Source organism: Lutra lutra, chromosome 8 (assembly GCF_902655055.1).
Source record: "Lutra lutra chromosome 8, mLutLut1.2, whole genome shotgun sequence".
Lineage (NCBI taxonomy): Eukaryota > Metazoa > Chordata > Mammalia > Carnivora > Mustelidae > Lutra > Lutra lutra.
Genome location: NC_062285.1, coordinates 22,912,530 through 22,939,637, shown reverse-complemented (window position 1 = coordinate 22,939,637; position 27,108 = coordinate 22,912,530). Strand labels below are relative to the sequence as shown.

Sequence of the window (27,108 nt, the reverse complement as noted above, 5' to 3'; positions counted from 1 at the left end):
TGGAATGATGACACCCAACTCTTTAGGCCTTCTGTTACTATTATGTCTCTTCATCCAACTGTCTTCTCAACATCCTAGCCCATGGACAATTCTCTCTCTCTTCTTTTTTTTTTTTTTTTTTTAAACAAAAACAATTTTTTCTTTTGTTCTCTCTTACATGACCATGAATATAGTCCCATCGGACTGGTGTCAAACAGCCTTGTAACTGATCTCCCTGTGTTCCACACTGATCCCCTCAGTTCATCCTAGCCACAGCTGCACAGGTGTTTCTCTGAGTATGGTCCTTGGAGCGCCAGCAGCAGAACACTGAAGATGTTCATCAGAAATTTCGATGACTAGGCGCTATGTGGGGAACTCAGTATTGGAGGGCAGGGCCCTGGTGTATGCATTTTATCTAGACACCCAGATGTTTCTTATGCACAAGGAAGTTTGAGAGCTCCTCCCCTACAAGACCAAGTACAAGTTTCTTAATCCCTTTAATATATGGCTGTATATGCATGGTTTGGATTCATTAAGCTGGAGGTAGGTTTGAGAATTTATTCAATTATGCCCTCATTATTTCCAGTGTTTTGCAAATACTGGTGAAAAAAAAAAACAGATGGGACTGTCCTGTGTCTTCTGATCATTACCTCAGGTGAGTCCTGAAACTCTAGATAATTCCGGTCGCAGTCCTCGGAGTGCAGCCGCAGGGCCAACACTGTTATCTTGACCTGCTGATGCGGAGGGGCTTCGAGGACCCAAGTACACATGGAAAGCGGGATTTCTGGGTTTGATGAATTGGGTGATGAAAAACTTTGCGGCACCCAAGTTGCATTATACGTTCCACCACAAGGCACTGAGAGAAGAGAACAGCTTATAAGACAAATTTTACTCATGGGTCCACACACACACACACACAATATTTAAAATTTAGCCTTCCCTACCCTTCTAGCCCAAAGAATTGTAGTTACATCATTCTATAAAGAAGGTAGAGTAATTTTCACTAAGAATCATGACAAATTTAGGGGCATCTGGGTGGTTCAGTCAGTTAAGTGTTTGCTTTTGGCACAGGTCATGATCCTGGGGTCCTGGGATCGAGCCCCCATTGGGAATCCCTGCTCAGCGGGAAGCCTGCTTCTCCTTTTCCTCTGACCCTCCCCCCAACACCTGCTCGTGCCCTCTCTCTCTCTCTCTTAAATACGATCTTTAAAACAACAACAACAAAAAGAGAATCATACCTAATTTGTATCACCGATTAACCAGAGTAATTAACATGGTATTCAGAAACTGACATTGAGTTTAGATAGGAATTAACTCTGGATTTATTAATTAACATTGAGTTTAGTAATTAACATTGCATTTGTAGAAGCATAGCGTTATTTTTAGTGCATAAGTACATGTTTCATAAAACATAAAAATGTCTCCATTTACTCACTGTCCATGATGGTATACGTAGCATTAAATCCTTCCCTTTCTAAAGTTGCGTCACTGACAAACTGAAGCGTCAGGAAGTTACCAGAAGAGATAAAGGGAGCAGGTATAGTGGAACCGCAAAATGTTCCAGCTAAGTTGGCATTTTCACTATCTCCATCGTACAACTGAAAAGAAACATAGTTCATCCGCTTTCCATTACTCACAAAGAAGTTGCATATTTTACACTGAAATGGACATGGAGTCACACCAGGTCATGATGAAGAAACTTAGACTGATGTCGTTAGAGCGAGTTTTAACCTAGGAACAGCTGCTATTGAATTGATGCTATTTAATGATTTTCAGTAAAAACCTGGTATGATGCCTACAAATCCTTTCTCACTAGGAAAGTCCTATCTGACTTAAAACTACTGTGTCATTAGAGTCAGCAGAAGCATCACTGTCCCCGCCCTGTGTGGCCCTCACCGTCATGTAGCTGCAAGCCCCTGAGATCTCGTGCCTGGGTTCTCACTGCTGACTCCCTGGTTCCATTCTTGTCCCCTTTTAGCTTCTCCTCAAGAGGTGAGTCACAGGATACAGTTAAAATGTAACTCAGACCAGGTCACTGCTCAGAACCTTCCTAGCTGCTTACCAGCCACTCAATAGGAAAGCTAAAGCCATTACAGTGGCCATCAAGGCCTGAGAGTCCCTGCTCTCCATGCCACCCCTGACTGTCCCCAACTGATACCTAACTGTCTCCACATCATTCTCTCTGCTCCTTGAGTACACCAGGCTTGCTGCTGCTTTACGGCTGTGGCATTTGCAGAACATTCCTCTGCTAGAACATTCCTCTTCTATACAACTATATCATTCACTTCTCTTTGTTGCTGCAGGACTTTACTCAAACATCACTGACTCACTAAAGCTGCCCTGACCGCCCTCCTTAAAGTGTGAACTTGCTCCCAATTCCTTTTCTCCCTTCCTGCTTTGTTCTTTCTTTAGAGCATGCTTTATCTTCACATAGTACATATATTATTTATGTTATTGTCTTTTCTCTGAAGACGACACTAGTTCCATGGAAACACAGGTTGCTGTCCAATCTGTGCCCTGCAGAGTCCCCAGTTTTTAGAAAGCACACAAAAGGCACCCAGCACATGTCTAATAAATGAAGAGTGCTTTGGTCCCTTTCTCCCACCACCCACCCGTCCTGGACCTATCTCCCCCTACATTAGCTGCTCCTAGCATGGGGAACAATTCCTCTCTCCCCAGCTCTGGAAGGGGCCACTCCGTCTTGTCATGTGGTCTCAGCTCAAATGTCACCTCCTCAGAGAACTGAACCCTATGGTACATGGCTGGAACTCCAACATCTCTTTTCTTATTACAATCAAAACACATCTTATTTGTTGCTTATTTACTTTTTCTCGTCTCTCTCCCAATAAAAATGTGATTCCCCTGGGTGGGAAGACTGATTATTCACTATGGCGTCACCAGCATACAGAAAAACTCCCAGCCATAGGAACCTTCAACAGACACCTGTCAAAACAGTGGACACCTAAATTTCTTTCAAGCCTATGACCCGAAATTCAGTTTCTCCAGGTGAGTCAGCTTCATGGTATTTCTAAAATAAGTATGTGTGTGTAGATCCAAACACTGAATTTATAACAGCACTACGGTGTGTTATAAACTCCAAAATACTCATGATCACTGACATTATTCTAAAATGGTAGGAATGTATAGAGTCATTTAAAAATAAACAGAAAAGTCAATTGACCACTAGGTGGCACTGTCTCTCCTGTTTACATGGGAATTTAGTAAATTTAGAAGAGACTGGAGAGTTGGATAATCTTATCCCCCTCATTTTATAGAAGAGGAGATGTGCCAAATTTTAGGTAATGTCCGTTTTCTGGTAAACACGTTAAAACACTGCGATAATGGCTGCCACCTGTATCATCAAATTCATACTCACAATCATTTTTATTTTTTATTTTTATTTATTTTTATTTATTTTTATTCTCTTCCTCTGTGCTAGGTCCTATGTGTACAAGGATGTATAAGGCACTTTCCATACATTCAATACAGTCGTTGACACTAACTGGTAAGAGAGATCCATACACTGAAAAAAAAAAAATATATATATATATGTATATATGTCAATTCTAAAGGTGAATACTACAATGAAGGATTTAAATGTAATAAGAGAACCCAGATGATGGAGTCAGGAAAGATCTCAGGCATTTGAAGAGGCATCTAAAATTAGGTGGAAACCTCCCATACCTAAAGAGGAAGAAGGGCATCCCAACCTACAGAACGTGGTGTGGACGGCCTCAGAAGCGTGCAAGAGGCCTGTAAGAGACCACAACTCACTCGGGCTGCCTGGCATTTGGGTGAGAGGATGCAGGACTGAGCCAGCACCCTGGGACACAGCCTCGGAGTTCCTTAGGTCTCGCGATAAAGACACTGCGTCTTCTGGGACCTGATTTGGGTTCTGAATAGAAAACTGCTAAATGTGACAGAAATTGCATAGTACCTGGCCTCCCGCTGCTGTGTGCATCAGTTCACTACAGGACGATTTCTTGTAATTGAGCTGAACTGGACAGCCGGTGGCCTCTGGACCACTGACACCAGCTTCCAGACTCCTGTGCAGCCGGAGCCAGTATTCCTCCACCTGCGCTCCCAGCCCCTGATGACGCGTAGACCTCCACGAAGGAAGGTAGCTCCAGGGTGTGTGGCAGGAGGCGCACCGTGCAATGAAGGTGGGGAATCACATGGACTAGGATGTAAACGGTGCCCTGAGGACCAGGCCCTTAAGACCCGCACAATCTCACACGGCTATACCTTTCATTCTGGGGGGACCCGCCACCCGTCATAACTCCATCAGGCTTGGAGCCTGGATTATGTTCTAAGGTGGGTGCATAAGTGCTAAGAAGGATTGTGTGTTTTCTCAGCTGTAAAAACTCAGATAATGGAGCATTTAAGAATCTACTTAAGATCCTGAAGGAATTGCTCACAGAGATAGCCTCTGACTACAACTACTACCAGATCCTGTTATTTATCTGGCTGTTAATTTGAACCGAAGGAGAAAGTGGGGAAAGCCATGCTGGGATTTTACTTTCTCTGAACTTTTAATGCAAAAGGGCAATAATACAATAAGGGCAACATTGGACTTTAATTGATTTCAAATTTAACTTAATCATTTTGGACACTAATTTTCTTAGGACTTTATCTTTTAATATTTCCTTGGGGATGGGACAACAACAGGATTTTTATATTCTTATCTGGAGCGTCCCTATGCTGCATTTTAGAGTATCGCCATGAATTTTTTTTATTTTACTGGGGAGTTTTGGTTAGGGTCTGCCAGACATGCCTGGGGGTAATTTGGGACGGGAAAGAGAACAGAGAGTGGTTTTTCAGATTTGGGGTTGAACTCTGACCCATTTCAGAATCTTATGGGGAAAAATGTCCTGTTGGTCCTGGTGGTCTCAGGAGGGCCACAAGAAGCAGTGATTAGAATCAGTTCTGTAAACACAGGAGGTTTTATATTATTTTTTTAATTTTTATTTATTTATTTTATCTTGATGTTCTTTTCCAGTGCCTAGTGTCTAGAATATAGTAGGTATTCAAAAAGACATTTACTGAATGAATGAATGAATGAATGAAGAAATGAATGAATGGTAGGGACTAGCTCAGGGAACCCAATGCCTTGATAGAATGCAGATGTCCTAACGCTGACTGCCCACAGACTGAATGGTTAAGACTTCACCAGTGGGTGAAGACAGAGGTACTCATGGGAGTAGGGTTGCAAGCATGTCATGTTTTCTGGGTCATCACGATAATTTGGGGCTATGACTGACATTTAGTGTGTAGAAGCCACACTGCAGGTCCCATCCTGCAATTCAGAGGACAGTTCTGCAAACTGAAGATTTACTATGTCCCTTGTAACTTTTCAACGTCCGGCCAGACATTTGTATAATAAAACTGTTCACTGATTTTTTTTTTTTTTTGTGAAATCCCAGAACCTAAATCCATACTCTACAGAATGTAAAAACATTTCACATAGTTTTAATAGGCACCAAATTTCCAAGAATGCAGTTACTGTGTCTGTGGAAGGAAGACTGGACTTTGTTTTGTTTAGAAAAAATTTTTTGAGTTTTTCCACTATTTTGGAAATTCCTATGGCAGACGGTGAGGATACTGGCATTTAAGTTGCAACTACAGCCTGTCACTATTCGTTTAAATGGATACTTTTGCATTTGCCGTGATCCCACCTAGAAGAATTGGACTACTTTATCATGAGGCATAATACAGCTGAAGCAGAGCATTTATGTATTTAGGTCTGCACTATTTTACATACTCTCCTCTTAGTCCTCCTTCTCCCTGCATTTAGTACATTATATTACGCTTTTGAAGCTATGTATATGGGTAGGTTATAGCATAGATGACCTTCCCTTCAGAGAGTCAAGGAAGCACCATGAAATAGCCACCACTTGGCTATTCAAGTGGGCATGGATTAGATTGGGAAGACGCTGGGAAGTGATAGGAAGGAGCTATTTCCTTTGCATTAGCTCCATACTTCCTGGCAGAGGAACATCAGTTAGGGTCACAGCCCTGAGCCCTTCCTGCCATTTCTCTCCCTGCTCACCATAAGAGAAATGACTTCACTGCTGGCAGATTGGTGGGTCATACACTACAGAGCTGCAAGTCCATCCTTCCCTCTTTCTCTCTGGCGGCCCCCCAACAACAAGTGTGCTTCTCTGACATTCCTCCGAAATCCAGCTCAGCCATCGCAGGGAGACAACCTCTCCTGAATCCCCAAATGACTCAATTATACCTACTCTACTTTTGTTCATTGCTTATATTTATTGCTTTTGTCTTGTTGTGTGATAATTTATATGCTTACGTGACAACCTCCTCCACTTTCCTGACAGCAACTTGGGGAATCCTATCTTTAACCTTTCTGTACCTCTGCCGTGGGGTGCCTGACACATCGCTGTGCCACATGACCCTTTATGGAATGGACGTGATGTTAATTTCAACAGAAATGCTTGGTGAAACACATAGTCACGATGTACTGCAGTTACCATAGTAATTTTTCAAATCAACCCTTCCGAAAATAAGAGATATAATTATGAATGGATGATGGAATTGCCATGTTTTCATCTGCATATCGACCTACAGAACTGAATTAAGTTAGCTTTCCTAAAAAGCGATTTGATTATAGTATCTAAGAAACACTCTACAAGGAATCAAACGTCCCATTTACCGCAGAGAATCGCTTTAATATATCTGTCTCCAGGCTTCACATGCCAAGGGCTGTACTTTGATCTGCCAGTTTGGTAAAAGCTGGAAAAGTTGCCAGTATAGGGAAACTGCTTTCCCAGGAGGGAAAACAAGAGTAGATCTGAACAGAATTTCTTTAGAAAAGGGGTGGGGGGGACACATTTTATATTTAAGCTAGATGATAACTCCTTGTTTTTGATATTGCTATTTTTGTCTCAAATGACTTAAAGAAATTCAGAACATTGCTAGTTGCTTTAATAACAGTATCAAATCACACTCAGAAAAGGATGAGAATATCAATCAACCTTCCTCCCAGCAGGACCACACCCAAAACATCCTGCATAAATTTACTTTTACTGTCATTTATGTGTAAATGACACATAAATGTGTAAAAAAATTGATGTTTTAAGAAAAAGTGATTCCACAGCCAGCCTGCCTATCTGGCATTATACCAGGGTTGGGGTGGGGAAATGAATTTACCTTTTTTTTTAAGATTTTATTTATTTACTTGATAGAGAGAGAGAGTGAGAGAGAGAGCATGAGAGGGGAGTGGGACAGGGAGAGGCAGGCTCCCCACTGAGCATGGAGCCCAATGCAGGACTGGATCCCAGGACCCCAGGATCATGACCTGAGCCGAAGGCAGTTGCTTAACCAACTGAGCCACCCAGGTGCCCCAGAATTTGTTTTTAAATGCATTTCAAGCCCAGTGCCAAACAGTCTAGCATGCATGATCTTTGTCTGCAAAATAACCTTGCAAAGTAGGTCTGATTGTGATTTTTGTAAATTTGTTTCTTAATAGATGAAGTGAGAAAGTATTGGGGCAGTGAGGGGATCTGCCTGGTGATGACACTGGGTTAAGAGTCCACACTACCTGCCTCTAGGACTTATGACCCCACCCCCACTCCGCCCCTGTAAGACCAAGGCAGCTCTCAAAGTGTCTGGAATACCAGCTTTGCTGCTGCTTTGGCCATTTGGGGTCATTTTAGAAAAGAATTCAACTTAAACTGAAATCCCTTGTTATCTCCAGTCTTTCAGGAACTCCTTCTGATCTGGCTTCTGTGCCCATACTTTAGTTAAAAATGGTTGTCATCCAATCTGACAAGTTTTTCCTTCTTCTTCCCTTCTTGGCCTCTACTTTATAATTTGAAAATACTGACCACCCATCTTTGGTGAGCGACTCTTCTCCCTTGACCTTCATGACTCCTCACTATTCATGGCTTTTATCTTTTTTTTCCTTGACTTGTCTGTTTCTTGTCCTGCCTCTTTAGTCCTCTCTGACTGCCCCACTGCGTCAGAGGTGGAGCAGAAGCCTGGCTTTCCAGCTCCAAGCTGCCTTCCTGAAAGAAAACAGTGATTGTTCTGACTGCAGAAGTGTTCCTTTGCTGTCTCCTGTCTGTTTGTGCTGCTGTCTTCTCTCTGGAGCCCCGACCCATCCTCTGCCCACCTGTCTGCCCTGCTGTCCCCCAAACCGAACCCCGACCTTATAAAGCATGGTCTCCTCCTAATAGTACTGAAATTCTCCTGCTCTCCTGGGCTTGGAGCTTATGACAGTATGTAATTAAGTGTTCGACACATATTCTACAAGTTTTCTTCCCCTTTTATTAAAAACAATAATTTCTTTAAAATATAAGACAATTTTCCAACTTAAAAGTTCATCTTAAACTAGGCTTGATAGCTCCATCTCTGTACCATCCTTATCTAAAAGTAACCTCTTCCTAGGGTCCTCCCTCCAGACTCTCTGCTCACCACACACCTGAAATGCTGACTCGGTATTAGTCTTCCTTAAACACTGCCCTCATCATACCGCTCATTGGAAAACCTCCAATTCCTCCTTATTTTCAACTGCACAAAATTTGAATTGCATTAATTTGATTCCATTTTCTCTCTTTCTCTCCTCTCCTTCTCTCTTTCTCTCCTTCCTTCCTTCCTTCCTAGTTTGACTTTTCAAGATTCTTTGGGATCTGGGTATTTCTCCAGCAATAAGATTAGGCCATCGCATTTCTTGCTACTTTTTGGAATACGATGCTCCAGTAAAATCAGTCCCTTCACCCTTTTAAGAACCTTCATATGCCAACTTCTTTACTTCCCTTCTTTTGATGCGCAGCTTGCCTGGAATGCCTCCTCTCCCGACTTGAATAACCTCTCCCTCACTCTCCGAAGCCTTTCTTCTTCATTCCAGATCATCATGAATGTTCCTCCCTTTTAAATTTGGATGTTGCTTTGAGCCTCTCTCTGTGCATTACTTGGCACTTCAATATTGACTACCCTGAACAGTGTATTGTTGACTTGCATGCATCGCCCATCACTTTTACAATCAAATTTAAGCTCCGCATGGGCACAAATCTTGCCATGCTGGTTCTTACCCCCCACAAAGTGGAGTAGTATACATACCCCAGCTGATACTACTTAGAAGGTTTAATCTGAACTCAGGGGTGCCTGGCTGGCTCAGTTGGAGGAGCACACAACTCTTGATCTCCGGGTCATGGGTTCAAGCCCCACACTGGGTAGAGTGTGGGGTAGAGAAAAAGAAGGGGGGGGTTGAATTCATATGTCCTTATAGGTACAATAATTTAATGTTAATGAATCACTAAAACTTGAACAGATTTCCTTTTAATGGGACTTCAGAACCAAGTTATTTTCTACATCTACAGGTAATATGGAAAGTAAATATATAAACTTCGTTTTAGGATTTGCCGAAGGTCTTTCAAGTATCTCTTTCCATACAACCCATCCTTCCATAGATCCTCTCTTGCCAAAGCATGGATGAACAGGAAATCTTAAAGCTAGTGTCAGTAGCTACAAGACGTTTCTGAGCCATCCATATTAAAGATTAACTTGATATGAAGATAGTGCTTCTGTAATAATAAATGTTATATCCGTGTAGAATATGTTATTTTAAAAATTAGTGGAACTCAAAATTTTCATGACTCCCTGAATGGTATAAACTGACACATACCACGTTAAAGTCTTGGGTAGAAGACTCGGTTAGGAAATAGAATAGCCTTACCTTTACATAATCATATATGCATCTTTGCAAAATACTTTGCGCCTCCAGAGAAAATGTGTTGAAGGTAAGTTTAATTAGTTTGTTTACAGGTGCAGTGATGACCCAGATGCAGTTTAAATTCTTGTCGTATCTTCCATTGGAGTCAGAATCAGGAGAGGCGAGGGTATTATTTGAACCCGTCAGATAACCACCACATCCTTGCCGAGGCCCTGCATTAAAACAAAGACACGTCACTGTGCAAACCAAAGAGAACAGATCTTAAATTTTATATGGAGAATTTAAAAAAAAAATCACATAGTTTCTATTCTGCGGACACTTGCATGAATGTTATCAGATGGTGCTCTGGGCTTCAGGGGGCTTATGTGAGTGTTGCTCAAGCTTGCATTAGCTCTTTTGTTACTTATTTCCTTTCTGCTCCTGTGAGTCCCCCGTCTAGTCATCTAGAAAAGTGGGGAGCCATATTTAGTTTTTTTTTTTTTTTAAAGATTTTATTTATTTATTTGACAGAGAGAGATCACAAGTAGGCAGAGAGGCAGGCAGAGAGAGAGGAAGGGAAGCGGGCTTCCCGCTGAGCAGCGAGCCCGATGCGGGACTCGATCCCAGGACCCTGGATCATGACCTGAGCCGAAGGCAGTGGCTTAACCCACTGAGCCACCCAGGTGCCCCATATTTAGTTTTATATGCATTTTTAGAAATGTTGATGGGATTTATTGAAGCTTTTTCTATTCTTGAAAAATCCAGTTTTTTAGAAAATATGGTGTTTTCCATAACAAAATGTGTAAAGAAACCATGAACATATTTTATTTCTATGTTCTGCTTTTATGAACACTATCAGATTGAAAACTGAATTTATGAAGAATTTACCCAACATTCCAAGATAATTGGCTCCCAATAAACCTTTTATGTAAATTATCTGTTAGAAAGAGGCTGGGGGCCATTTAACACTACATACATTTAAAACTATAGTCCAGGGGCACCTGGGTGGCTCAGAGGGTTAAGCCTCTGCCTTTGGCTCAGGTCATGATCTCAGGGTCTTGGGATCGAGCCCCGCATCGGGCTCTCTGCTCAGCAGGGAGCCTGCTTCTTCCTCTCTCTCTGCTTGCCTCTCTGCCTACCTGTGATCTCTGTCTGTCAAATAAATAAATAAAATCTTTAAAAAAATAAAAAATAAATAAAAAACTACAGTTCAGTCTATATTAAAACATACTCTATATTTGATTTTTTTTCCCCAAAAAGGCAAACTGAAAAAGAGCTTTAAGGGCAAAAATAAAATTAAAAAAAAAATAAATTCTACTTTGAAATAAAAACCTTAAGATTCATAATAAAAATAGAAAAGAGAGATAAAAAAAATCCTGTCAAGAAGGCAGAATGGTCAACTATGAAAAAATATGGAACAAAATCCTCAGAATATAGGACATAGTTTTGTTCATTTCACAGTCCAAGGCAATACTTCTGAAATGATGTGAAAAGAGCACAAAAGGAAGACGAACTTACTGATGATTTTTGAAACCATGAGCATGAACCAAATTCAAAATAACCCTAGTAGGAAGAGGGGTTAAGTAGGTGCTCAAAGTAGTGTTCATAAAGCTTACATTCTGCACAAATATAGATTATTAGTTCCAAAATTAAATCTCACTGACATTGGCCTTTCATTTATTTGTCTCCTATTTATCTGTTAACGGTGAAAAGATTGCTTGCAACATTAGGGGGCGCTAAGATTTTGACCTTGGAGCTTGGCAGGAAATGGAAACAATGGCAGCCCTTCTCACAGGCAAAGTATGAAATTTGTGGCGAGTTTTTCAGGATAGGCACATTACTTAGTAGGTCAAACTGCCCTGTCCATAGCTTCAAAGTCAGATAAAATGATAGATTATTAGCATGATCAGACGTTTCCTGGAGTTGAAAAGCTTCCAAAGGCCCAGTCCTTGATAAATCCGTAGACGGTATATAGCACAAAATTATTCTGAAACCAAAGCAATGCCCAATGCTGAACCACATCCTGCTAATGACTCTGCTCACATGAAATAAGCCTGCAGCCAAAAGAAAGAACTGGAGTTTGCATTGCTTTTATACCCAGTGTGGACTGATTGTTACTTAAGAAAACCACTTAACCTGATATACAGAGCTGGGAAGAATAATGACTCAGGGTATTAATGAATTGACACACTCCCATGCTCCATCCACCAAAAAAAATATTTGTTTTTTTTTTCCCTCAAAAAAAAGGGTTTTTTAAGGATTTACTTATTTATTTTAGAGAAAGATGGAGAGAGCCCACGGCGGTTGAGGGAGGGAGCAAGGGGCAGAGGGAGAGAGAGAATCACAAGCAGAATCCCCACTGAGTGCAGAGCCTGATGCAGGGCTCTATCTCACAACTCTGAGATCATGACCTGAGCTGAAACCAAGAGTCAGACATTTGACTGAGCTATCCAGGCACCCCATTAAATACTGTTTTAATAGTGAAAGAAATACATTTAGTATTGAGATGGGAAAAGATAAGTGGTAGTCCAACAGCAGTGATAAGACATACATAAATAATGATAATACAATTCAGAAAAAAAACAAAACAAAACACAAAAACAGTTACCGTAAAAGAGGCAGGGAAGTCTTGTGAGTTTTGCAGGAAGGGACAGACTACTTTAGGCTATGACGATGTAGAATGTCCAAGGAAGAGGTGACATCTGATTTGGGTCTTGAAGGATAAACAGGACAAGACTATGTAGAACTGGGATTGATACTGCCAATTCCAGGCAGATGGAACCTCATAACCAAAGATGCAGTGGACAAGAATTTACATTATAGGCAGAGGAAAGCATAATTCTCTTAGTGAGTACTCCTGAGTCCGCTGAGGACAAGAAGATTGGGAAACAGGATGGGCTGTTCTGCAGAGGGCCTCAACTGCGGGATGATAGAACTTGACCTTGAGACTTGATTCTGTGGATAACAGGGATCTACCTGAAAGGTTTTTGATTAAAAGAGTGGTAAGGTCAGAATGTCCTTTCTAAACAATTATGATGTAAATATATTTCTGGTAGCAGCATTACATGGAAGGGGGTAGGACTGGAGGAGATGAGACCAGGAGAGAAGACATGGCTACAGTCTGGGCTGGAGGCAGCAAGGGCACGCGGTAAAGAGTTGGAGGTTTGTATACCGGAAATTGGTATTGTTGGGCTTTACTCTATGAATGCATCAGTTTTAAAAATTAAATGTTATTTTTAAAAATTTAGACTATATTATCACCCCTTTTTTATTAACTGTTACTAATAATAAGGGCAAGATGACGATTGTATCTGGGTACAGTGGCACCATTATACACACTACTACGGTACTGATGTCATAAGGCAGACACACCCTCCCTCCCTCCAGGGAGCCCAAAAGCCAGAACACAAAAGTCATTGGTGTGTGCTGCCACGGACTGACGGGTAGCTTGGATGATTCTTAATTCTTTAGCCCCTCTCTTTGCAGTACATTAGAATGGACACAGCATGCTTTTCTGTCCGCTTGATGTTAGGCTTGGCCAAGGGACTGGTGGTAGGCCTCAGAATATTAATGGTCTTGAAGCAGGAATAGGTCTTAAAGGGGCTTTGTGTTTTTTGGTTCGTGCTCCCATGCTCCATCCACCAAGAGCTCATGTCTGAGGTGGCTGCTGTGGATTCACACAGTGCAGACTTAGAGCCAGCCAGAACTGTGAAACCAAGTGCAATCAACCCGTGGCCCGGAACAGGCAGACAAACCAGTCTGCCAACCCATCAGTGATAAAAATAAATTCTAGAGGGATAAGCCACGGAATTTGGGCTGGTTTGTTGCACAACATTACTGTGGCCATAGCCGATCAATACCCAAATAGCTTGTTTGAGTTGTTAAACTATAATAGAGCATGTTGCTTAATTCATAGAATATATACACCGAACTTAAAAAAAGGAGAATTAACATTACCATCAGACAATCCTGGCCAAAATATTCAAATATTTGAGGTAAGCATAACATTATGTGAATGAATTATATAATTCATACTATATTTGAATAATATTATAGGAGTAATAGGCTATATGAGGGCATAGTCAAATAATTGATGTAAGTGTAACATTATATGAGTAAAATCCTTTCAGTGTTTGTTTGGTGCAGTAAATGGTTATAAATGCTCTAATTTCCCCCATTTTAATATTTAAACATAGTGCAACTGCTCTTTGCTTCTCCTCCTCCTGTAGCAAATATAACCATAAATGTATGTCTTTGGGGAAATATAGAGACAAATATTAACAAAAGAAGGATCTTTACCAAAAAGTGCTTTGCCCCATTACTAGTTCTACATTTCTATATTTCAACAATAAGAGGACATATCAGAAAGAACTCTGTGATCATGAAATAGTTTCATACATAAGACACTAATATTCGTTTACTATACTGATATTTTTAAATTTCCCTCATGATCTGTTTCATCAGTATCAGCCTTTAACCTTGACATACTTAGCTTTATAAATCCATCACGTTTCTTGTCATTACACACATTCTTCCATCCAGCAAACTCCCATCCATCAGCACCTTCGTCAGTCATGCTCAGTCATGACATTCCCCGTGTCCAAGAACAAATGTCACTCTAACCGTCTTCCCTAAAATTGGAAATACTTCCTACAAAAGAGGTACTTCTTTAGAGAAAGACAATGTTTGGCTAAAGAAATACTGGAAATAAAAGCCCGTAGTAAGGAGTGAAATGTGGATCGAGATCTACTGAATTAAAAATCAGTAACTAAATCCTAAATTCTTTCCCTCCGACAACTCAGCTTCAGAGTGAAGCACAAGCCAACATAAATCTGACAAAGAAAATTAGTTCTTTTACCCAAGAGAAAACATCTTGAAGCCTTTAGTGGAGACAGGTTCATTTCTAAATAGTTATCGTGAGAATGGACATTTTTGTGGCTGACGTTTTATTGACGTCTTCTGGATAGGATCTCTATCTGTCTCTGGACCATCACTACTTGGACACATGGTGAATGGCAAGTCATCCTTACAGATAAAGACTGGCCTGACTTTGGGCACTTCCCTGTTTCTCAGTGAGCCAGCCGGAGCTTCGAGTCTGTAGTTAAAGGAAGCTGACCAAAGCACAGGAAAGAGAACATAAACATATGCAAAGATGGTGCTTTAGGGAAATGGGGGTGCGCCAGGATAGCTTCCCTTCAACCACACAGGACACAGGGTTAGAGCTCCATAATCTTTTCTTTGAATAGATCTTGCTGTGATTTTCAAAGCTGCATTATTCAATTGCCCTACAGCAGAGAATTCATTTTTAAAAATTCACCTAGATTCGAGACAAACATGCTTTGTCTTTTTATCTAAAAGCAAACTGGATTTATTTTTCAACTCTCTAACCTCAAACATGTATAACCTTTTAGGTATTATATACATAAGTTATGCTAGAAAAACAACATAATAGGTTTTGTAACATGAATTGCATATTTTGATCTTACTTCTTTGTTTTTAGTAACATCACTCAATTTGACTCATTTAAAAAAATCCTAATTTGAGAGCCAGCCTAATATAATTTAGATTGTGTACTTAGTCTAGTAATATTTGGGAAGCCTAAAACTAAAATACTACAAAAAAAGGTAATTCCAAAGACCAATCAGTAGCTACAGTCACTAGAAAAAGAGCATATAGTGTACAACAAATTTAAGAGAAGTTTATCATTATCTTTTTACTAATTTTGCATTATTCAGGTATACTTTATGTATGTATCATCAGTCCCAAGGCATTTCATTTGAAACTTTGAAATTTTGAAAATGATCTGCTAGGCAAAATAATATGATCATATCAATACATGTAGCAAAGGATTTAACAAGATCCAACGTGCATTCATGACAAAAATTCTCAGCAAACTAGGAATAGAAAGGAATTTTCTCAACTTGATACAGAACATCTATGAAAACCTACAGCTAACATGATAATGGTGAAAAACTAAATGTGTTCATCTTAAGATCAGGAAAAAGGCAAGGATATTTTTTTCTCACCACTCTTATTCAACACAGTATTGAAATTCTTAAGTGTAAGAGGTGAGAAAAAATATATATATAGACTGGGGAGAAAGAAATAAAATTGCCATTATTTTCAGAGGTAGAAAATCTCAAGAAGTGAGAAAAAAAAACATATATTATAGACTGGAGAGAAAGAAATAAAATTGCCATTATTTTCAGATGTAGAAAATCCCAAAGAATCTACATAAAAATTCCTAAAACTAGTAAATAAGTTCAGTAGAACTCAAAATATAAGGACAATACACAAAAATCAGGCACATTTCTATATACTAATAATGTACATGTGGAAACTGAAATTAAAAATACAACTTCTACCCCTGAAATCAATATCACACTGTATTTTAACTAACTAGAATTTAAATAAAAAGTTAAAAAAAGTAAAAGTAAAAATGCAATTGCTCTAAAGAAAATGAAATCCTTAGGTATGCACTTCATGAAACATATACAGGATCTGTGTGCTGAAAAATCACAAAATGATGAAAGAAGTCAAAGAAGACCTAACTAAATGGGGAGACAGACATATTCATGTACTGGAAGACTTGACATAGTAAAGACGTCAATTATTCCTAAATCGATGCATAGGTTTAATGCAATTCTTATCAAAGCCCCAGCAAGATCTTTCTGTTTATATTAAAAAAAATTATTTTAAATTGTGTATGGAAAAGTATAGGCCCTAGAATATTTAAAACAATCTTGACAAAGAAGAATAAAGTTAGAGAATCATTCCACCTGATATTATGGCTTCCTATATAGCTAATCAAGACAGTATGATGTCTTGGTGGAGAGTTAGACACATAGATTAATGGAATAGAAGAGAAAACACAGAAATAGGGGCACCTGGGTGGCTTAGTTGCTTAAGCGTCTGCCTTCAGCTCAGGTCATGATCTTGGTGTCCTGGGATCCAGATCTGCCACCTTCAGGTTTCCTGCTCAAAGGGGAATCTGCTTCTAGCCTCTCCCTCTGCCCCTCCCCCTCTACTCATGCTCATGCTCTCCCTAGCTCTCAAATGAATAAATAAAAAAACTTTAAAAAACTCCACAAAAATAGACCCACACAAATAGGCTCAACTGATTTTATTTACAAAGCTGCAAACATAATTCAGTGGAGAAAGGATAGTCTTTTCAACAAATATTGCTAGAGAAATTGGACATTGAGAGGCAAAAAAACCAAAAAAACAAAAACTAACTTCAATCTAAACGTCAGACCTTAAACAAAAATTAGCTCTAACTGGATGATAGACATGAATGAAAAATGTAAACCACAAAACCATAAAACTTTCAGAAGAAACCATAGCAGAAAATCTTTAGGACCTCGGGATAGGCAAAGAGTTCTTAGCCCTGATACCAAAAGCATGATATATAAGAAGAAAAATTGATAAACTAGATTTTATTTATTTTTTTTAAAGATTTTATTTATTTATTTGACAGAGAGAGAGAGAGATCATAAGTAGACAGAGAGGCAGGCAGAGAGAGGGGAAGGGAAGCAGGCTCCCTGCTGAGCAGAGAGCCCGATGAGGGACTCGATCCCAGGACCCTGAGATCATGACCTGAGCCGAAGGCAGCGGCTTAACCCACTGAGCCACCCAGGCGCCTGATAAACTAGATTTTATAAAAGTTAAACATTTTACTCTAAGAAAGGTCTTGTTCAGAGGATGAAAAGATAAGTTATGAACTGGGAGAAAACATTTGCAAACCACATACTCTAGAAAGACTACCGAGAATATATATAGAATGGTCAAATTCCAACAGTAGAAAAACAAATAGTCCAATTAGAAAATGGACAAAAGATATGAATAGATATTTCACCAAAAAAGACATAGACTTGACCAAAAAAAGCACATGAAAATTTTTCACCATTAAGGAAATGTCAGTTGAAACCACAGTGAGATATTAATATACGCCTATATAATGGTGAAAATTAACCCACACATACATACACAGAGAGAAAGCTCACTGTAGAGTACAGTACTCTACAATGGGATGATGGGGGATAGGGAGTGCCCCAAAAATACGGCCAGAAAAAGTGCTCTACAATGACTTTCTAGCCAAAATGTTAGAAATCAGATGAAAGGGGCACCTGGGTGGCTCAGTGGGTTAAGCCTCTGCCTTCAGCTTAGGTCATGGTCTCGGGGTCCTGGCCCCCAGCCCTGCATTGGGCTCTCTGCTCAGCAGGGAGCCTGCTTCCCCCCACCTCTCTGCCTGGTTCTCTGCCTACTTGTGATCTCTCTCTGTCAAATAAATAAATAAAATCTTAACCAAAAAAAAAAAAAAAAAAAAAAAATCAGATGAAAATGGAGGAATAGCATCTTAAAGTGCTGAAAGAAAATAAATACCACACTAGAATTCTATATTCAGAGAAACTATAAGACAAACTAACACCATTTTTAGAAAAACAAAAACCAAAAAAAAAAAAAAAGCTTTTACCAGAAGAATTGCCACAAATTTAAAAAAAAAAAATCACTAAAAAAAATTCTTCAAAAAGAAAGAAATTGGTCCCGTAAGGAGGAAGGGAAATTCAGGAAGGGAAAAAAAAAAAAAACCAAAAAACAAAAAACAGCAATGTTGATACACATAAGTACTACTTGCATAAAGCAATAAAAATGTTTTATGTTTAAAATATAAGTAGAGTTAAAATAATTGACATTAAATAGCAAAAAGACAGGAAGGAGATAAATGGATTTAAAATGTTCTAAGGTCCTTACACTTATTATGAAGTGGTGAAAGGAATAATTTTAAATTAGACTCTAATGAGTCAAGGATGAATGTTGTAATCTCTAAGGTAATCACTTAAAGAAGAGGAACAGAATGTATAAGCAATGACTTAAAAAGGAGAGTGACAGAAACCAATTTTAAAAAGCCCAAGAAAGGATAAAGGAATGTAAGAACAGGCAGGACCAAGAGAAAACAAAATACAATGGGTCCATTTAAGTCCAATAATGTTGGTGATTTCATTTGTTGAAAAGATATGAAATTCTCAAATGAAAGACAAAGTAAAACAGAACCTAAATAAAATCTTCAGGATAGGAAAAGTTTGAAAGTGGCAAGATTGAAAACTATACCAAGCAAACACAAACAAAAGAAAGTTAGGGAAGTGATACTAACTTAGAAAAAAGTAGACTTTAAGACAAGAAGCGTTTAAAAAAATTGCATAATGATACAAGTCAGTTCACCAGGCATATATAATAATTTTAAACGTGTATGTGTCACACTGCATCGCCTCAAGGTAAAAACAAGCAAAACTCTATCCCAGATCCTTCTACTAAGCTTCTAATTCTTATATCTGATGAACTATGGGACTTGAGCTGGATGTCTTAAATGCACCAAAATCTCCATACCCAAACACAAAATTATTTTCTCCTACAAAACCTGATCTTTTCCTGGTAATTTTGCATTTGGATGGCTGTATCACCAGAAAGCATCACTACCCTGTTCAAAGACCTCTGTGTCCCATTGATTCTACATCTTTCTATGTCTTTTATTTTTACACTTCACTCATCATCTCCTGCCAAAACAACTCTCCTAATTTTTCCCTGCATAAAATGCCACCCCTACTGCAAAACACCATCCATACAGGTACTAGAATGTGCTCTTTAAAACAAACCTATTAGATCATTAGATCTCCAGCTCAAAACCATTCATGGTTCCCCTCTGCCTGTGATACAGGGCCTTCTGCGGGCAGCTTCTGTCTATTTCTGCTCTCACAGCTCCCATTGTTCTCCACCTCATGCCCCAGAGCATTACCAAATGACCCGAGGGTCAGTCTGTAGCCTCTGAAAGGAGATGCACCTGCAACTTTGTACATGCTTTTCCTTCTCTGTAGAATGCTTTCCCAAGGAATGCCTTCCCCTCCTTCCAAGTTGCTACAATCTATGGCTAAAATGTATGCCGTTCTTAATGAGTGCCAGAGAATGTTTTAGTTTAATCTCACCACAGCCCTGTCAGGTAGTCACTACTAGTGTACCCATTTCACAGAGGAGATCATCAAGATTTAGAGAGGAAAAGTGTCCAGGGTCAGACTTGTTGGGATGGACAAGAACTGGGTTTTTTCCTAACAAGTCTTCCTCCAGAGCTTACACACACACACACACACACACACACTCTCTCTCTCTCTCTCTCTCTCTCTCTCTCTCTCTCTCTTTAAAGACTCCATTTATTTATTTGGCAGAGGAAGAGAGAGAGCACAAGCAGAGGGAGAAGCCGGCAGAGGGGGAAGAAGTACCATAAGTCCCTGGCTTTTCTGCCTCCACTGTCCTTTGCACATACTTCTGTCAAAAAGCATTTATTACACCAAATTTACAATTACTTACTAACTCATCTACTTGAATGAACCTCTCAAGAATGAGGACCTTGTTAATTTTATCTTTGTATTCCCAAGGAGAAGTTCATCGCCTGCACAGCAAGTAGCTGGTGAATATTGTTGAATAGACAATAAAGGAATGAATAGAACATGTAAATCGTTCTTATATGGATCTTTGCATCTAACATACGTTTACAAGGGGAATTCTTGGAGTTAAATATGCTTCTTGATTTGTAAAGTTGTTGTTACATTATGCACACATTTTGTCTATATACATGTATCTACATGCTTATGTATTTTTTTATACAAAATGGCATGTTTGTCCTATGGATTAACCTGTTTTTAAAGCTAAGTTAGTTCATTTTTAGCACACATTTAATTGCCAAGAAGCAACTCACAGGATAACAATAAAAATATCACTGAAAGATTTAAAACATTGCCTAAGAGATAGTATTTTCATAGAAAAATGCATCTTTAGCTAAAAATTTGCAGTGATAAATGATGTTCGGTCTATTACTTAAGTAAATTTAATTTATGAGTATTAAATCCTAGCAAGCAGAGCAAATTTAATCATTTGTAAAATACGGGATACATTAATGTGCTGACTCTACTACCCAAAAGAAGTATGACTTAGACTTCATACCTATCAGAATGGTTATTATCAAATAGACAAGAAATGTTAAGTGTTGACAAGAATATGGAGAAAAGGCAACCTTCTTGCACTGTTGGTGCAGATAGAAGCTGGTACAGCCACTGTGGAAACAGTAAATTTCTCCAAAAGTTAAAAACAGAACTACCACATGATCCGCCAATCCCATTTCTAGGTATTTATCTGAAAAAAAGAAATATACCAATTCGAAAATATATGGGCATTCCCATATGCATTGCAACATTATTTACAATAGCCAAGATACAGAATCCATGTAAATGTCCATAAGTGGATGAATGGATCAAGATGATGTTATCTACATCCATCCATCCATCCATCCATCCATACATACATACATACATACAATGGAATATTATTCAGTCATAAAAAAATGAAATCTTGCCATTTGCAACAACATGGATGGACCTAGAAGGTATTACGCTAGGTGAAATAAATCAGGCAGAGAAAGACAAATACATATGACTTCACTGACATGTAGAAATTAAAAATAAACGAACGAATGAAACCAAACAAACAGACTCAGAGATACAGAGAGCAAATGAATGTTTGCAGGAGTTGGGGAACTGGATGAAATAGGTAAAGGGGATGAAGAGGTACCATCTTTCATTTATAAAACAGGTAAGACTTGGGGATGTAATGCACAGCATAGGGAGTATAATCAATAATATTGTAATAACTTTGTATTGTGACAGATGGTAGCTAGACTTACTGTGGTAACCACTTTGTAATGTATATAAATATCAAAGCACTATGTTGTGCACCTGAAACTAATACAATATTTGTATGTCAATTATTCTTCAATAAAAAATAAAAGTATGACCTTACTTAACATTGACAATTACAAAATCGAAAGTTATGAAATTTTTAAAAATTTTCCATTTAGAGAAAGAAGCCTTAACAGCAACATGCTCAGTCATAAAATAGATTTTGATACCGAAGAGGTGGAATTCATAAGACCAGAACCAGATTCCCATAGCTTTTAAATAACAATTTAAACAGGGACACAGAACTACTCTTTTGTTCTTGCTGATATATTAGCTTATGCATCGTGCTATGGATATTTCCACTTTTTTAGCTTTACCCTGGGACTTTGTGATGTCTTCATTTGGGAGTGAGCAGAACATACAGCTACCACAAAATTAATAGATTTTTTTTCATATCATGACAAGAAGAAGAACGTAGTCCTATGGCCCTAATGATGTTTCATTTCTTTTTTTTTTTTTTAAGATTTTATTTATTTATTTGACAGACAGAGATTACAAGTAGACAGAGAGGCAGGCAGAGAGAGAGGAAGGGAAGCAAGCTCCCTGTTGAGCAGAGAGCCCGATGCGGGGCTCAATCCCAGGACCCTGGGATCATGACCCGAGCTGAAGGCAGAGGCTTTAACCCACTGAGCCACCCAGGCGCCCCTGATGTTTCATTTCTAAACAACTGATTTACAACCAAAGAATTTTTTTTAATGTTTACTGCTGACTAGAGATAGTTTGCACTTATGCTCCTGCAAACACTACATCAAAGTCAAGCTGATTGGAGTAAGGGTAATAATTATATATTTATAATTATTATTATCATAATAATTATAATAATTATTATACAAATTATACAAATTTGTTATGTTATAACATATGTTTAAATATGTTATGTTATTATACAAATAACATATTATTATACAAATAATTTAACTCAAAACACCAAGTTTTGAGAACATCTTAGACAAGACTGAATGCCATTTCAAGGAGGGCTGGTGCGGCTTAGGTTAATGCAGGATAATTACTTCCCAGCTCTTATTCACTCAAATGTTTTCCAGTGTTATCTTATGATTTACCACTAACTCAATTTTATCATTCAGTTTGGTTTCCACAATACCATCTGGTTTTATTTTTCCTCAACAGCAGCCCTACTCTTTAAACCAGGCACAGGTCATTCCAGGGGGAGGGGGGCATAGACTCTGATGTTGGAATATATCCTACTAAAAATCTTTCCTTTCCTTTTGCTGATCTGGAGTTTTACTCCTGTCTACCTGAACGAGGCATTGCTGTTTTCCTTACTGTGGCCCCGCATTCTCTGCTCAGCAAAGAACCCTTTTCAATAAAACCCACGAAGAAGAAACTGCAGATACCCTTGTCTTTGGCATCATCTCTCAAGGGAAATCCAATCACCAGTGAAAAATTACAAGGCTTAAGAAGGGCGGAAGTAAGCTCAGTCTAGTTTTCTGCAAATGGGTGTACAATTTCAGCTCATCTCATTCTCTGACTTCATCAGAGGGAGCAAACGACATTAAGAGAACAGACAAACACCATTGCTTTCGAGTAATACCCCTGTTACTGCTAAGCTGAGAATTACTTGGGCAGTGATTTATAAAATTTTTCAAGTTATAACTCAACCCTCTTACTGCACTTATACTTTTAAAAGTAATTAAGTTTGGCAGGTTTTATCACGCTTTAAGAAGCACGTGGAAACATACATATATCAATATTTAGAGCCACCAAATGTTCTTTCTTTTTTTTTTTTTTAAAGAGAGAGATCACAAGTAGGCAGAGAGGCAGGCAGAGAAAGAGGGGGCAAGCAGGCTCCCTGCTGAGCAGAGAGCCCGATGTGGGGCTCGAACCCAGGACCCTGAGATCATGACCTGAGCTGAAGGCAGAGGCTTAAACTTACTGGGCAACCCAGGCGCCCCACAGCCACTGAATGTTCTTAAGTTTATTCTTTTACCATCTAGCTACAGAATTTTAGAACGCCTCTCAAAGTCCAAACCTAACACCAAAACTGAAACTGAAAAAAAATTAACTAGAAGCCAGAGTCTGGTTTTAACATGTTGTTATATTTTTTTCCATCCGTTTTGACCATATTTTCCATCTTTGGGGCCGCAGACTCCCACTGCATTTGTCAGTCTCCCCTTTCCTTCTCTTGTCCCCTCTTATCAACAAACTCAGGCTCAACTCCCTCAGCTTCCTCCCACTGCTCCCAGTGCCTTCCTTTAGCATGTTAGAAAGACATTTTCCAGATGTTATGGCAGAGGGCAAAAATCCAGAGGCCAGACACACATGACCCAGAGGTTGAGTCTGATCTCGTACTCCCAATTCTCTGAAGATGAAACTGATCCAATTTGCTACCCTGAGTTTTAGCTGAACTATATGAACCATGATGGAGAAGGAGGCACATCTAGATTACAATACGATGTATAGTATATCGTTTATATTAATATGAGGGAATTAATTTTTAAGTAGGTGCACGTGTCTACTTTTTCTTTAATGCATTCACAGCCTATTAATATCGATGGAGTATCCGTTACATGCTAGGCCTCTGTAAGGTGTTAGAATGTAATTAAAATTTAGCTTTTGATTTCAGATTTAAGTTATAAAACATACTTTAGGGTTTGCTAGTTAGATTTTAGTGCAATGTGAGTAAGAATGAATAAAACAATCATTGCTCCAGGGAGGGTCCCATTGATGATCATGACCCCGGCTGTACCCAGGCCTCCTCCCCAACCTCAGATATAGGGTGGGACCAGTCATGGAGCCTTACAGAAGCCCAAGACCACAGCATTACTTTCTGATAGCATAACAGTCTTTCTTTTGGACATCTAAGGAACTTCATAGGAATTAGCTACTTCATCCCCAACATATTCTTAAAAGAAAGAAAGTGGTAATTTTTCAAAGTGATCTCTTTTTAGCAGATAAAAAATTGAAAAAATGCTAAAGGACTCTTCTAAAACATCTTACTAGGCAATGATGTAATGGGATGATTAGGTGGTGGCCATGGGATTTCTGGTATACAGCTCCTCCCATCTAGGCACATTTCTGCCTTTGGGGAGTATGGTTCATTTTGTTCTTGTTAAATATGTGCTCAGGTGTTTTAAAACCTTTGTCCCACCTTTGCCTGTGAGTCTGACCATATTGCCATCTGACTCATTCTCTATATGGCACTTACACAGGGAAGGGACAGGCAGTGGCCCTCATCCTCCTCACATGGACTGTGGATGACAGGGAGCTGGGAGCTTTAGTCACATGTCCAGTGTTTACAGCCTCTAGTCACTGACACCCCCTTGTCCCTGATGTTACCATCTTCTTTAGGGTGATGTCACATCCTTGCCCTTCTAAGACATGTAATCCCAAAGGGTCACTCTTTACTCTCTCCTCGGCTACTCACTGATCCAAATGCCTACCAATCTCACACCTCATCAGACTAGGGTCAGTTTCTGACCCTGACATTTTGCTGAAGTGTTATGAACACATTACTTTAAAAAACAAATGGAACCACCACAGTGTACTACACAAATAACGTACTTCAAATCCCCAATCTAATCAAATATCTAGAAGTTTGGTGTCTAATGTGATGACTGTGGCATGACTAAGACTGACTGAGCAGAACTCTCACATGAGACCAGGGCAGTGAGAAGCAGCAGGGGTTCTGAAAGTTTAAAAACATGTTTGCAAGTCTGAAATGCTTCACAGGACACACATGTAAGACCAGTCATGGCCAAAGCAGTCCCTGGGGGTCAAGGAGGGACAAAAGCTCAACTAGCAGAAATTTAATAAAATAAAGGTTATTTATAAACGTCAATTATGCACTAGATAGCATTCCTATTTCAGCCAAATCCACAGGATTGATGGCTTCTTAAACTTTATAAGACCCTTGATACTACTGACAATCAGACAAAAGCTCACTCTTTTAAGAAAAACACTCAGATAAATTCAGTTTCACAGATCCCTAATGCCCAGCACAATGGCTTTGCTGGTCATTTTCTCTCAGGATCAATTAATTATTCATGGAATGCTGGAGTGCAGGGGGAAAGAAAGATTCGCTTTATATTAGATATTAGCCCTTGTGAAGGGTCTGCCCTGCTTTCTGTGTACCTTATATCCCATCCATTAGGGGCCGTTAATACAGAAGTTCCACGAAAGGATGAAACTCAATTTCCCTACATATTTAGTAATTAACACAAACCATGGGATATTTGCCCCAAATCTTTCTGACCCATTAGCAATACAAATGAAGAAGGAGCTGACCTCATAATCACATAGTTACATGAGTGGGGCTCTCCATTGACTTCCGAAAAATCGAAGCAGGTGTCTATAAAGTATTGTCAACTGTACCATCTAAATGGCAAATTTGCAAAACTCGAGTGTGTTAGTCAAGATGAACCAAACTGGAATGTCACAGACTAAAATGGTCTCTTCACAGAAATTATTTACACTGGGAAAATACTGTTTTCCAGGCTGAACTGACAGTTTTGGACACCCTGTCGAAAATTCATGTGACTGTTGAAAACTCACTGTCAACTCCATACAGGCATTCTCACCTTTCTATTGGAAAATGGGGTGGTTTTAAATGCATAAGACAGATGTGAAAGGTGCATCCTAGTGGCCAAGTCCAAGTTTTTGTTTTTTAATCCAGATCTATAACTAGAAGAATTCAATCTACTCTTAATTGCTCTTTCCCCTACTCCCTTACCACAAACAAACAAAAAATGAAACAAAACAAAATTGAGAAGTTATGCAGAATAATCAGTAAACTGATACGTGCGCTCTTGAAGGCTTTGTGAAACCAAAGCAATTCAAGGCAACACTTAGCTTTTCAGTAAAAAAAAAAAAAAATTACTGTTAGTGATTACTCAAAAGCACTTCTTCGATATTTCCAAGTGTCCAAGAACATTTATAAAGATGAAAAAGAGGTAAAAGTCATCATCATGAAGTGCAGTGATCACACCACTCTGACAACTAATGACATTCCATTTCTATTCCCTACACTTGAACCCTTCCGAGAACGGTGACCAGAAGAAAACAGTAACTGACCGAAAGAGCCCATGGTCGTACGTGAACAATGCCTCTGACAATGTAAGATTTTTCCTTCTGTGCCACTTTAGTTCAGTAAAATCACAGTAAGTCCAAATGCCCTCCTTGTAGCTCAGAAAAACAGCAATTAATGAGACTAGTGAACGCTGGACTGACTCACTTGGGAAGCTTCGTGCCGGGGACAACAGCGGAGAGCACTTTCAGACTATTTCAATGGTCAAGTGAGAATATATTAGGAAAAGGAAAAACAACTCGAAAGCAGGTATCAAGAGCAAATGCAAATATATGTCATTTGATTTTAAGTCTGTGCTAAAGGCAAGAATGTACGGGTTCTTTTGTGCAAAAATCTCCAAAGGAAAATGAATTTTTCTTTCAAAATAGCTTCTGTTTTTTTTGTACGCCACTTCACTTAGACAAATTCTATTGAGGCAATACTCCCTGTCTGCCCATGAGACTTGCTTTCAAGTGACTGTTGATATAGCTAAGTAGGAGAGGTGGCGAAGTGGTTTTCTGATACAATCTGTCATGATGTCTATGTTCTATTGGGAAGCCTTCGCAACACAAGTGTCTAATTGCTTCCCTCAGGAAATGCACAGAAAAGTAACACATCAAATGTAAAGAAAGCCTAAGGTAAACTTGGCTTTGGAG

The 27,108-nt window shown here is 39.2% G+C and overlaps 1 protein-coding gene across 2 annotated transcripts in view; it reads right to left on the bottom strand.

The window, feature by feature from the left end:
- Positions 1-27,108, bottom strand: part of CUBN (cubilin) — a 274,189-nt gene that overhangs the window by 12,625 nt on the left and 234,456 nt on the right. For both annotated transcript variants that reach the window (XM_047739399.1, XM_047739398.1), the window contains exons 60-62: positions 9,674-9,882; positions 1,415-1,577; positions 630-835 (exon numbers count right to left, since the gene is read on the bottom strand). In XM_047739399.1, coding sequence (XP_047595355.1) covers positions 630-835; positions 1,415-1,577; positions 9,674-9,882 — 578 coding nt within the window. The remainder of the gene's footprint in view (positions 1-629; positions 836-1,414; positions 1,578-9,673; positions 9,883-27,108) is intronic.